General features: G+C 57.7%; 1 protein-coding gene across 7 annotated transcripts in view; it reads right to left on the reverse strand.

Annotated features, from left to right (window-relative positions):
* Positions 1-5,366: 5,366 nt before the first annotated feature.
* EPN2 (epsin 2) overlaps positions 5,367-13,314 on the reverse strand; it is an 85,683-nt gene continuing 77,735 nt past the window's right edge. For all 7 annotated transcript variants that reach the window (XM_053212534.1, XM_053212532.1, XM_027047530.2 and 4 more), the window contains 4 exons: positions 11,830-12,003; positions 11,171-11,257; positions 8,917-9,132; positions 5,367-7,002 (listed from right to left, as the gene is read on the reverse strand). In XM_053212534.1, coding sequence (XP_053068509.1) covers positions 6,704-7,002; positions 8,917-9,132; positions 11,171-11,257; positions 11,830-12,003 — 776 coding nt within the window. In that variant the 3' untranslated portion in view covers positions 5,367-6,703. The remainder of the gene's footprint in view (positions 7,003-8,916; positions 9,133-11,170; positions 11,258-11,829; positions 12,004-13,314) is intronic.

A 13,314-nucleotide genomic window follows, 5' to 3' on the forward strand; every position in this document is an offset into this window, starting at 1 on the left:
ATGCAAAGTTCCCTCCACCTCTGTCCTGTGCTGAAACCCGCACTGTCCCTGGCCACACCCTTTCCCCCCGCACCCTAACAAGTCCTGGCCGCTGATGCTCACAGCCCTCTTAAACGGTGTCTTTTTGCTGCCACACGCCATGTCCCACGGGCCCAGAGATGAGCTTCGTCCTGGCCCCCAGCAGCATTTCCGCCTTCGTGTCCCAGCCCCCAGGACTGACGTCCACCAGAGACCTGACTACCTTGCCCTCGGCCTTTTTCTCCGGCTATTCTTTTTTCTTGTTTATTTTGAGAGAGAGAGAGAGAGAGAGGGCAATCACAAGTGGGGAAGGGGCAGAGAGAGAGGGAAAGAGAGAAATTCCCATCAGGCTCCATCCTACCAGAGCAAAGCCCGACGTAGGGCCCCATCCCTTGACGGTGTGGTTACAACCTGAGCCGAAATCAAGAGTTGGGATGCTCAACCGACTGAGCCACCCAGGCGCCCCTCCAGCTAATCGTGACAACTTCACCACCTACGCAGATGACCCTTCCCACGACTTGGCCTCTTCCTCAGCCTCCTCCCTTGCCACGACCTTGGCCTTGCCCCTCAGCAGCCGCCCATCCCACCACCTGTTTCTTGTTACCAGTGCCTCCAAGAGAGCCACCCAGGCTTCCCCCTCCCAGCCCACTCCCTCCCCACCTTGTGGTTCCTTTCCTGCAGTCCCCCCTCAACAGAACATGGCATCCGGGTCCTCCAAGCTGCCCACCACCCCCTTCGTGCTGGCCATCAGCCCCTCCTCTCCTTTCCTCCCTGCCCAGTTCAGAACTCACAGTTGTCTGGGAATGCGAACTGGTGCAGCCGCTCTGGAAAACAGTATGGAGGTTCCTCAAGAAACTAAAAACAGAACTACCCTAGGACCCAGCAACTGCACTTCTAGGCATTTCTCCACGGGATACAGATGTGCTGTTTCAAAGGGACACATGCACCCCCATGTTTCTAGCAGCACTATCGACAACAGGCAAAGTATGGAAAGAGCCCAAATGTCGATGGATGAATGGATAAAGAAGATGTGGTATATATACACAATGGAGTATCACTCGGCAATCAAAAAGAATGAAATCTTGCCATTTGCAACGACGTGGGTGGAACTGGAGGGTATTATGCTAAGTGAAATGAGTCAGAAAGACAAATATCGTATGACTTCACTCATACGAGGACTTTAAGAGACAAAACAGATGAACATAAGGGAAGGGAAGCAAAAATAATACAAAAACAGGAAGGGGGACAAAACAGAAGAGACTCATAAATATGGAGAACAAACAGAGGGTTACGGGAGGGGTGGTGGGAGGGGGGATGGGCTCAATGGGTCAGGGGCGCTAAGGAATCTCCTCCTGAAATCATTGTTGCGCTAGATGCGAACTGATTTGGATGTAAGTTAAAGAAAAAAATCAAATTAAAAAAAAAAGTCACAGTTGTCATCACAGGCACATTCATCCGATGCCCTCAACTGCTGTGCCCGTGTCCCCTCCCATGTCCTCATCCGGCCAGCCTGGGCCCTACGAAAGCTAGCCCTGGGCCCGCGCGGTGCTGCGGGGCCAGGGCATGGTCACAGAGGCCAGGCCAGGACTGCCAGGCTCAGTCCGCGGCCAGGGCTGCCTCCCAGCTGCAGGCGGACCCCGCTGTCCCCAGCCAGCTCTGCTGGCATCTCAGAGAAAACTCCTCCACGTCTTTGTCCCTCTTCCAACCTCCAGGAGCCCTCACCCTCCGCTGCAGGGCTCACGAGGAGAAGGAAATGATCCAAGACGGTGCCTGGGTGGCTCAGTCAGAAGAGCATGGGACTCTTCATCTTGGGGTTTGTGAGTTCGAGCTCCACGCGGCTCTTGGCTTGCGAACAGCTGCACCCAGCGAAACCCGGGCCCTCCACATGCCTCTCCTCTCTCCTCCTCACCCTCCTGCAGCTCTGAGGGGCCGAACCCCTCCCATCAGGCCCAGCGTGCCAGCACCGATGACGTAGCGTGCTTCACCCTCCTCTCGTCCTCTTCCGTTTTGCAGTTAAAAAAATTTTTTTAATGTTTATTTTTGAGAGAGAGAGAGCATGAGCAGGGGAGGGACAGAGAGAGAGGGAGACACAGAATCCGAAGCAGGCTCCAGACTCCGAGCTGTCAGCACAGAGCCCGACGCGGGGCTCGAACTCACGAGCCGTGAGATCGTGACCTGAGCTGAAGTCGGACGCTCAACCGACTGAGCCACCCAGGTGCCTCCATTTTGCAGTTTTTTTTATTTATCAACATTTTCTTATTAACATGTTTAAGCATGGAAAAAGCTGGAATGTCCCAGTGAATGGCCGGCTGCATATTAGCCGCCTAGACTCCTGTCGCCATCTCCCCACCCTTGCGTTCGCCTCCCCCCTTCCATCCGTCCAAGTGTTAGTGCAAAATAGACCTCAGACATCACTGCACCTCCTTCTGCAACATGTCAGCCCGCCTCTCCTTAACTAGGGTTCGGTACTTGTTTTTCAGGTGCCATTTCTTTTGAGGGGACATTTACGTGAAATGAAATGCAGAAATCTTAATTCTCACGCACGCGCTGAGTTTCGACCAATGCGTACCCTTCAACCTCCTTGTCAAGGTGTAGAATGTGACCATCTCCTCAGAAAGCTGCCTCGTGCCTCTTCCCAGTCAGGGCAGGAGAATGCTAGAAACTTCAGAGGCTGAGGGTATTCTGTGCCTGGGAACTGGGGAAGCAGGGTGGAGATCTGTGACCATCCACACAAAGAACAGTCAAAGGGGATGGCCCCGAGGTCACCCCTCGCTGTTCCCTCTGTCCTCCACCGTGAGAAAGCTGTGTGCTCACCAGAACATCTCCTTTTTCTCCTGGGCTCACAAGAAGACTGCGTTTTCCCAGGGCCCCGTGGTACACAGGTGGGTCCCTGTGAGTTGTTCTGGCCAAAGAAACGTGGGTTTGAAAGATGTTCACCACTTATAGGCCCGACCCATTTAAAACCTCCCTTGAGCGACCCTTGCACTTGGAAAGCTAGCACAGTGAAGCGGTGAGCTCAGGAAAGGTGAATGACAGAAACGGAGAATCCAGAACTTTGGGGGCATGGAGAGGTTGGAAAAGGAATTGGTTTCTAGAAGCCGATGGGACTTGGGGGAACAGAAAAGAAACAGACGGGAAGAGGGAAGAAACAAAACTGGTTGGGACACTAAAGTCCTAGTAAAACTTCTCATCGGGACAAGTAACAGCCTCCCGGGAAGTATCAGGTTTAAGGGGTGACGCTCCTCCCGTTATCCCAAATGGCCTCAACAGGGGCTGCAGGAAGTCGGAACAATATGAGGGTAAGACAGCAAGGAAATAGGGCAGAATTCTGTGTGTGCTTGTTCTCTACTGCTGTGTAACAAATTACCCCCACATACGCTCTCTGGTGGTTCTGTGTGCGACCCTAGGATGCCGCCCTCGGGGGTAGGGGCACACTCTATGTGTAGAAGAATGAAAGCTGCATTTGGTGGCCACAAGCCCTGCTGTGACAGAGACCAGCCGTGTTAACCCAACTCACATCCCATCCCCCAGGGCACAAAGGAAGCCTGCATTTCCCCCTTTCCCTGCTCCTAGCTGGAGCCCTGGGGCCGGTGCTGGCGAGGGTTCGGGGAGAAGCCACCGCCAGACTTGGCCCTCATGAAACCTCACACTCCTCGCTCTGCTCGCTCACTGCCTTCCCCGCAGACCTGAGGGCCACGTGTGTCGAGGGTGGCGGTGTCACGAGAAGGAGCAGCTGGGGTCCCCGATCACTGCTTGGAGAGCCGCCCGACCAACCAGGCACCGGACTCTAAGAAGTAAGCGGGTTGTCATGCCACGGACAGGTGGCTTTCGACGCAGCGTAACCCAGGGCACCCTGGCAGAGGGGCGCTCCCAGCTGCTCCGGACTCAGGCAAACCCTCCCCAGGGTCCCTGCTGAGTCCTGCTCCCGGAGCGGACGTCAGGCCAGGTCTTCGGCGGAGAGGTGCGTGTGCAGGGCCGCCCCGGGGCAGAGCTTGGGGCGAGGGGCCCTCACGGGAGGGAAGCTGCATGCCCGCCACCCCTCTCCTGCGTGGCGGGACTGACGTGCAGATGGGGGTGAGGGAAGGACACAGCCAGAAACCGCATCATGATACAAATGATAAATTATATTTGTACAGTAAATAAGTATCAATAGTCAACACAAGTTCAAAACCAGCCACCGGCCCCTGGGACTGAGAAAAGGGCTGGGTGACACCCCTACCACGGTGCCCATCAGGAGGGGGCGTGATGGCATGTGTGTTACACGTGTGGCAGCGGCCGGTGGCTTCATGATCAGTGCAGCAGGCAACAGGGACGAGGCGCCTGGGACGGGCCTGGGCCGAGAGGCGGGGAGGGACGGGGGTCTCCTGGGGCCTCGGTGGCCCAGTGGCTACCATGTTGGGGCCTCAAAGTCACGTCAGGAAGGGGTCTTGACTGTGACCAAGAATCACTGGCCAAGTAGTCAGGTTTGGTCTGCTGGCCTGTGACGGGGTCCGGGCTCGCACCATACGAGTGAAAGCACCTCCCTGGGGAAGCGGCCTGCAGAGGCCCCTTCCCCAGGTCGGAAGAGGCCAGACGTCGCCGGGGCCCGTGGTCCAGCCCCAGGCCTCCGGCTCTGGCCGAGGTGTGGCCGGTTAGGAGCTCTGGCGGTGGCTCCTGGGGCCGGAGGACGGCCTCTCGGAGCAGCACGGTGAGCTTGTAAAAATAGCAAACAGCAGTGGCCTGAGAAGGCAACTCTGACTCCGCCCGCTCGCCACCGGGCATCTTACGGCTCTCAGGGCGGTGCTCAGGGTCACATCTCCTCCTGGAACCAGCGAGGGGGGCGGAGGATGGCCGGGGGCGGGGTCCGCTGCCCTTGGGGTCGGGGTCGAAAAGTCCAGGGCGGAAAGGGAGACTGGAACGCCCGCCAGGCAGGCTGACCAGACGCGGGATTGGGGGGGGGGGGGGGGGGGGTGCGGGGGGGGGGGTGGGTGGGGTCCCTTCCCTGGGGAAAAGCGCATCCTTTCTGGTCTTTATTTCATGACTTCATACTTTTCTTACAGTGGTGGGGGGCGGGGGGAAGCAGGAGGTGGGGGGGGGGTGAGATTAGTGCACGTTTGTTAAAAATCTACTGTGTGAGAAGGACTTTTTTTTTCCCCCTCCTCTCCAAAATAAGAGATGATTATTTTTAAGTCTGCAGTGTGTGTGTCTGGAGTTCGCAGCTGGGTGGGTCAGGGCCAGCCCTGGTCCCTCACCCCTCTGGGCCCGGAGGCTGTCCCCAGGGAGCCACGGGCACCCCCAGACACCCGCCATCTCCACGCCGTCCCCATCTTCACCCTGAGTGCGGATTAAGACAGAGGAGATCACAGACACAAGGTTCAAGACGCCTCTTCCGTTTCAGATTTCCACTGCAAACGGAAGTCCTTGTCGATCTGCGCGTGCCTTCAGTTACAAAAGGGAATTAGCCGATACAAACTGGTGAGTCACATTCATACATTGGATTTTTTTTTTTTTCTTTAACTTTCTCGACGGTGGTGTATTGGTAAGAAAAATAGCCTCTCTCAGGATCTAGCCCAAAAGGCTACACATCAATCAGTTTGGGAAGTCACCAAAAAAAGGGAGTGAAAGAAAGGAAAAGGCAACTGGAGGCTGGGATGTTGTCGTTGTTGCTGTTGTAGGTTTTGTTTTTTTTTAAATAAACATCATCTTTTATGTGTAATCAAATTCCCATATTTTTCCCTATAAAGAATCTGCTTTAGTTTTTCCATAAGGCATTTTTTTTTTGTCTCTTCCTATTTAAATTTTCTTAGAGTTAAAACCATAAATAAGAGGATGTAAACCACTAACATGACACGTGCCAATATCTTAATTGAGCCAGACCTGGTAAATTCTATCAAAACTAGACAGTTAAATAAGAACCACGTTATAAAAATATTAGCCAAAAAAAGACTATTAGATAATTCTGCAAACTCAAATATGAAACTGTACTAAACAAAATATGTGCAAACGTATACAAGCATAGAGCCACGTGGCGGGGTTATGCTCAGATTAGTTTAAAGCTTGCTCTAGTGGATTTAATTCGAGTTGTTCCACGGTGGTGGTGGTTACTTTGAACTCACACACGAGTCAAAGAAAAATAAAATATGCACAACCACGTCCCCAAAAGGTGAGCGTCTCATGGAGCTGGTGCTTCATTCCGTCCACACCTGGGACTGCCTGGGTCCTGCTAGGGCTGGAGGTCAGGGGCAAAGACACGGTGGCTGTCCCAAGGCCCGGGCCAGGCAGCGTCCCAGAGGCCCTCGGGCTGAGGTTCAGGGCAAGGGCGACATGGACAACTCCCGCCCCCTCGTCCAAGGCCCCAGAGAGCTGGCCAATCTCCACAGGAGCCGGGACCTCACGCTCGGGGTGGCGGGTCGGGGGGACGCGGGGAGGCGACCGGGCAGGGTCGGGCTACAGGCCAGGGATGGGCGAGCGGCGGCCTCAGAAGGCGCGGAGACCCGCGTGCCGGGTCTGACGTCTAGCAGGCCGGCCGCCGCTCGAGTCTGAGGATCGGGGCCGTAGAGGCAACCCTTTTATCAGGAAGCCGGAAGTGGAAAGCCCTAACACCCACCCCACCCCACCCCCCCCTTCTGCAATCGAGTCCCTGCTGGGCGTCCTCAGGCACAGGTGCTCTGGGCATTCGCTCTGTGGTGGGTCCCAGGCCCGGGCACTAGAGGAGGAAAGGGTTGGTTGTGCCGGCGGCCTGAGCTGCCGACGGGGGGATGCCCACACTGCCCCCCATGTTCATCGTGGCGGGGCCCAGTGGCGTCAGGGAGGAACCGCTGCCCCCCAGAGCTGGGTGCGGGGCTGTGGAGGTCATGGAGGCCACAGCCATGGGCTCCACCCCCGGGCTCGGCCCAAAGGACGTGCTGGTCCCCAGGACTGGGCTCCCCCGCAGCTGGTTCAGCGTCAGCGGCTGGGGCTGGTTCACCTGGAAGGGGTTGACAGGGGCCGAGGCTGCGGCTGCACCTGAGGAGAGAGCAGGAGGGACAGCGGCCCTCGTCAGGACAACATCCACCCCCAGGTCCAAGGGCCGGAAGCTGGCGGCCACCGGGAGCACGTGCACTCCGCAGTCCACCCCTCTGGGAACAGCCCTTCCCGGCGCCCGCTGTTTTGCACACGCTATTCTGCACGCGCACACGCATCTGCCGGCTGGGTCTCCGGTGTCCGCGTGAGGAGACCGAGGCTGTGAGAGGCCAAGGAACTCATCCAGAGTCCCAAAGCCTGACTAGGGCAGTGCCAGCAACGTGCCCAGCTCGTGGGGCTCCCTCACCACGAACAGCTGGCACTGCTCCCGTATTCCGCGTGCCACACTCCGTGACCACCGGGGTCCGGGAATGAGGACGGCAGAGGGGGAGCTGGGCACTGCTGCTGGAGAGTGGCAGTCTCCATGCTGGGCCCTGGGACCCAAGGGCTGGCATGATAAAGGCTCTGAGAAGCCCCGCAGTCAAGAAGTGGATGCAGCCATGTCTTACCCAGCATGTCCAGAATTTATCATACGTCATAAAACCTTTCCCCAGCTTTCAGCAAAAATGTCTGTTGATACTCTGCCAAAAACGCAAGAGCTGCCAGCACTGAGTCTCCAAAGCAGCCCAGCCCCAGAGCACAAAGGCTGCCTGCTGAGGGCACCCCCACAGGTCACCACCAGGAGACGCTGCCCTGCCCGCTCTCCGCCCCACCCTGGGGAGGCACACGCCCTGCTGAGGGCACAGCCAGCGTCCCCGCACCAGCCCCTGGTAACCCTGCAGCTCAGCCCTGCTGGAGCAGGGCCACCTTAGAGGTAGCAGAAGCCCCCTGAGGAGGGATGGCGGGCCACCGGGGGGAGTGGGGGGAAGGCCAGCCTGGCTTAGACCCTGGGTTCTCATCCTGCACAGGGAGCAAGGAGCAACCACGTCCTTGCCCATCACACGGTTGGGCAGGACCAGGCCCTCCACACACCCCACTTCTGCCCCAGGATCCCCACCCTCAACTCTTCTAAGTCCTGGGGTCCCTCTTTTCTGCAGGGTTCTATGAGGGGCCGTGGCCCAGGGCTTCAGATGTGTCCTTGTGGTGGGCTTCAGACTGAACGCCCTGAATGTGATAACATCCCGGCCCTTGGGGCTCCCAAGGCCTTGCTGGGAAATCTCAGGGGCGTCAGTCCCCGGAGGGAGAGGGTTATCTGGGCTGGGTGCCGAGGAGGACTGCGATCTCCCACTGGAGAGAGGGCGCTCCAGGCAGGGAAAGCAGAGGGGCTCGGAGCAGCTGAGGGTGTGAGCACAGGGGCAGAGAAGGCAGGGCCAGGCCAGCCACAGCAGCCCTGGACGCTAAAGCAAGTGCTGGGGGCTTGTCCACACGGAGCCTTTGAGGGTGGAGAGCGGGCCTTTAGAAGGAGCCTGCCGGCAGGGAGGACACACACAGGGATGGGAAGGTGGGGTTCCGAGCCCTGGGAAGGCAGAATCTAGCCCCTCGTGGGGCTGAAGTGAGGGTCCGTGGGTCCCTGGAAAGTGGCCCCCAGAGAGTGGAAAGCTGGGCAGCAAACTCCGGCCCCTCCTCACCCCACCACTGCCCTCGCCCGGCCAGGAGGCGGTGCTTGCCGGAGGGTCTCCCTGGCCAAGGGCACCACGTCAGGGACAGCTTCCGCTCAGGGGTCTCGGTCTACCTGAGGAGAGGGGCTGTCTTCCAGCCCCCACCCCACCACTGCACACTGGCGTTCACACCCCTGCCCGCTGAAGCCCAGCAATTGCGGCCGTGCCTCTGAGCATCTGGCACCAGCGTGTGGGACACGGCAGGAAGCGCCCCCCGAGGGGTGGAGGAGAGGTCAGGGCCCGAGGCCTGCCCCAAACCTGTTCTCAGGAAGGGCGGACGACCGGCGGGGGGGGGGGGGGGGGCGGGAGGTGCGCATACCTGGTGCCAGGAACGGGTTGAGGGACTGGGCCGGCGGGGCTGGCCTGGTCACCAGCGAGTCCAGGTTCACCAGGGCCGCGTTGGGGCCCAGGAAGGACTCGGGGGTTTTCCGGGAGCTGCTGGGCTTGCTCGAGGCGGCGGTCAGGGGCTGAGACTCAAAGGGGTCGGGGCTTGTAGTTCCGTTGTTTTGGGACGGTGGAGAGGCCACCGCCTCAGCTGCAAGATAGGGACACACGCGGGCACGGTGAGAGCGGAGGGTGGGGCCCCGAGACGCCAACCCCAGGAGAGTCCCAAGCGAGACACAGGCATTCCGGGGGGGCACCCCGCGTGGCCACGCAGAAGACGGGATGTTCGGTGCAGGGCTGTTTCCAACAGACCCGACCGGGGACAGTCGGCCACAGGGGCAGCTCCCAGGACCCCCGGTTCACGTAACTAAACCCAGAGCGCAGGGACAGAAGACGCGATGATGAGGGAAGAGCCGTATCACAACGTTACGTGAAGACAAGCAGGTGACAAGACAACGCAGACAGCATGATTCCCCCCCCCCCCAAACACCGGGGTGCTCCTTCAGGTTGCTGGCTAGGCACGAGCAGCTTATTTTTTGGTGTGTGTTCACTGTCCATTTTCTACAATGAACGTGAATTTCTTGATGGAGAAGAAAGCAAATTATTTTCAAAAATTCAGCCAACAGAGGGTGTACTGAGACAGGCTGGTGGGAACGCAGTGTGCTTGGCCAAGATGCAACGCGGCAGTGGGGTTGAAGGTTCTTAAAAATGGTCATACTCTCCACTCGGTAATCCCATTTCTAGGAATCCAGTCTTAGGAAATAATGCGAAATGTGAACAGGGATGTAAGCACCAGGCTGTTCACAGCAGCATTATTTACTTGAGCGAAACCTGGAACCAACCTAAAACGTCCTCCCAAAAGTTACAGATCAAATAAATTACCGCTGAGCAACGCAAGGAGGTATTACACAGCTATGGAATAGTTGCTGAAGTCTTTTTTTTCATGTCCTGAGAAAAATTTTTCCATTTTTCAATCTGTTGTTCTTCTGTAAAGGAGGAGAGGGGGGAGGACCCAACTCCATCTGACAGTATGAGCTGAACAAAAAAGACCGTATACACAGAGCTCAGAAAACATACACAGCGGCTGGGGTGGGTGGAAGGATTACAGATGATTTTCATTTCCTTCCACAAACTTTCCCAAATTTTCTGCAGTGGAAATAGCTCTAGAATTGGGGGTACCTATTTTGCAAGTCCACGGAAGGATGTCCACACAAAGAAGCCACACCGCCTTCTCGCTGAGGCACGCGTGGGTGGGCCAGGACAGTTAGGTTGTAAGTTGGCCCGCCGAGGACACGCATGGCATTTTGTTTTTTTAATGCAGCGAAAGAAAGACCCCAAGAAGCAGCACGTTCTAAGTGGCCTCTGGTCCCCTGAGCTGAGAGGGGGCCCGAGGGGTGAGCCGGGGCACCAGGCTGCTCGTACCTTAGACCAGGGCCAGCCAGGCCTGTAGCTGTAGCTGGGGGAAGGGGTGGGAGGAGGTGGGAGGGAGGAAGGGGGCGGGGGGGGGGGCAAATGGAGAATGGGGAGGGCACGGGGAGAAGCTGAGAGAGGAAAGAGAAAGGAGAGAAGTTGCTCTAGGTAGCTGGGAGGCGTGGCCAGAGACGGACAGAGACAGACTGGCTCTGTCCCTGGCCTCTGGCCTCGGCCCCCTCCCCCTGGTCCGGTCTCTCTGTACCCTACCTACCCTGATGCCCCGCCAGCCCTGGGGGCACTGGGCCTGGGCCTCTGACAGGCACTGGGTGGGAGCCACAACGGGGGTGATGAAGTCGGGCAGAGACACTGTGTCCAGGCCCAGAGCTCGGGCTGTCTGCAAAAGGGGCAGCTTGGGGAGTGGGGACTCGGGAGGAAAGTAGACGGTCAGAGCGAGCGGCTCAGGCTGGGCAGCGGGGGCCCATGCTGGGCTGGGGCTCGTGCAGGCAGCCTCTGAGGTTTGGGGTCGGGGCCGAGGCAGAGAGGTGAATGAGACAGGAAACCCAGGCCCGACACCAGGACGGGGTGAAAGAAAAACCCAACCGCATGACTTTTCACTGCCAATGTGTGAATTCCTGCCATCGGCCACTTACAGCTCCCGAGACCAAAACACAACAAAATGCAGGAAGTTGATAGGTCTTGAAAGCCGATTATTTCTGCAACAACTGGGCTGGTCAAAGGCACAGACGTTATGGAAACGACTACCATCTTTCACATACCTGTTTTTTTTGAAGTTCGGAGGTTGTCAAATTCAGAAAAGTCATCTTTAATTGTACCATTCAAATTACTGAAGAGATCAAAGGCCCCTGGGTGAACATAAGAGGCCGGTGACTGTGGGCACATCAACATGACCCCGTGATTCTGCCGTCCAGTCTACAACCCGGGGGTGTGCTGGCAGCAGGAGGGGAGATGTCTGCCCCATCGCACGGGGCTCAGGGTCACCCGGTGGTCTGGGAGGGGGCCAGGCCGAGGATCCTGGCCTCCCAGGACACGGTGTGGGGGCGCCTGCCTGCGACTGCTCCCGCCTGCCCCAACCCCAAACTGAAGGAGGCGCTAACGTGGGTGGAGGTACTTCGGAGCTAGGTTTCGAGACTTGGATAGAGCCTGTAGGAAGCTACTGGAAGGAGCGCCCAGAGGGTAGCCTGCCCAGACCCCCTCGGGAATCTCCCTCTGGAGAGAGGCACGGTGCCCAGAAGACCTGTGAGCTCACCCTTCACGGTGGGCTTGTGGCATCGGGACACTGGGGACAAAGGCCGCAGGTGACGAGGTAGCAGCAGCAAATGCAGGCAAACCCACAGATCCCACGCCACGGAGCCAGAAGAGGGGAAGGCATGGGGCCCAAAGGGGCCCTCGGAGCCTGGGCAGAGGGAGGTCTCACCAGTGGCCGACACGGGCTTGGCGGCCGAGGCTGCGGCCCAGGCGTCGGCCGTTTTCCCAGCACTGGGGGCCTGCTGCTGTGGGGCTGCCCAGGGGTCCGAGCCCTTGGAGACGGAGGGTATGCTGGCTCCGGTGGGCACTCCCCACGGGTCGACGGGGGCAGCTGGCTTGGCACCTGTGGAAAGGCAGGGTAGGCTCAGATACGTCCTCGGAGAGCACCGGGCGGCCGGGGAGAGAAAGGAGAGGACGCTGGGCCCCATGTCAAGACAGGCAGTCACCTAAAGGGTGCTGTCCCACGCCAGCAAAGCTGGACAGAGCTGAAGGCCAGGGCCGACAGCCATCGGGGGAGCCCACCCCGGGGAGTGCACTGGGCCTAGCCTGCTGGGAAGGGACCAGACAGGAAACCGCGAACCTTTCCAAAGTCCCCGCCATACACGGTCTCACGAGGAGCCTCCCGAGCTAAGTTCAAGCCCGTCTCCCCGGAGTCCACAGGCTTCCTCCAAGGAACGAGCCCTGCCCATCTGCTGCTCCAGCCACAGGCCCTGGCAGCATCCTGTCCCCACTTGCTTCGAGTGGTTTCTGCTTTTGACAGAGGGTGAATAAAACAGAGGTGTATGTGAAAAGGAATCAGAAGCAAATGCCTATGTACCTAGTCAATAAAATGTTTTCAAACCGTCAGTGGCAAATCAACTTAGTGGGTCACAACCGGTTTTCAAAAGAGTAAAAGAGAGTGCACCTAATATTTTGTGTTCGCCCTTCCTTCGACTTCCCCCTCTACCCCATAGAGGCAGCTTTACACAACCTATCGATCAGCTGTGCCTTTCTTACCTATATATAAATGTACACATCCTCTACGGCCTGCTCTATTCACGCACGCCACATTTTATTTGGGAGATTTCACCTGTGTTGATGTGCAGTGGAAACGTGTTCCTTTTTATGGTTGTATAATATTCCGCTCCGTGGCGGGGCGGGGGGTGCCCACATGTGATTGGTCCGCTGAAGGCACTGGCTAGCTTTTGCTTTGGTTCTCATCCCCAAGTGCGCTCAGACGTGTGAGGCCCTCGGTCGAAGCTCCTTCCCCTTCACCGAGTGATGCCCGTGTGGCCTCCACAGTCATGCCTTATGCTGTGTGGGTGCAAGTCCTGGTGGTCTGGGAACTGCCCCATAATCTCATTAATGTTGCCTGCATTAATGTTCATAATGTTCCATTAATGTTACCTCCCAATTTGTGGCTTTTCTTTTCACTCTCCTTAAGGTATCTTTTTTTTTTTTTTTTTAATGTTTATTTCTGACAGAGAGAGAGGCAGAGAATGAGCAGGGGAGGGGCAGAGAGAGAGGGAGACACAGAATCCAAAGCAGGCTCCAGGCTCCGAGCTGTCAGCACAGAGCCCGACGCGGGGCTCGAACTCACGGACCGCGAGATCGTGTCCTGAGCAGAAGTCGGACACTCAACCGACTGAGCCACCCAGGCGCCCCTTCAAGGTAT

This window comes from Acinonyx jubatus, chromosome E1, assembly GCF_027475565.1.
Source record: "Acinonyx jubatus isolate Ajub_Pintada_27869175 chromosome E1, VMU_Ajub_asm_v1.0, whole genome shotgun sequence".
In the NCBI taxonomy this organism is placed as follows: Eukaryota; Metazoa; Chordata; class Mammalia; order Carnivora; family Felidae; genus Acinonyx; species Acinonyx jubatus.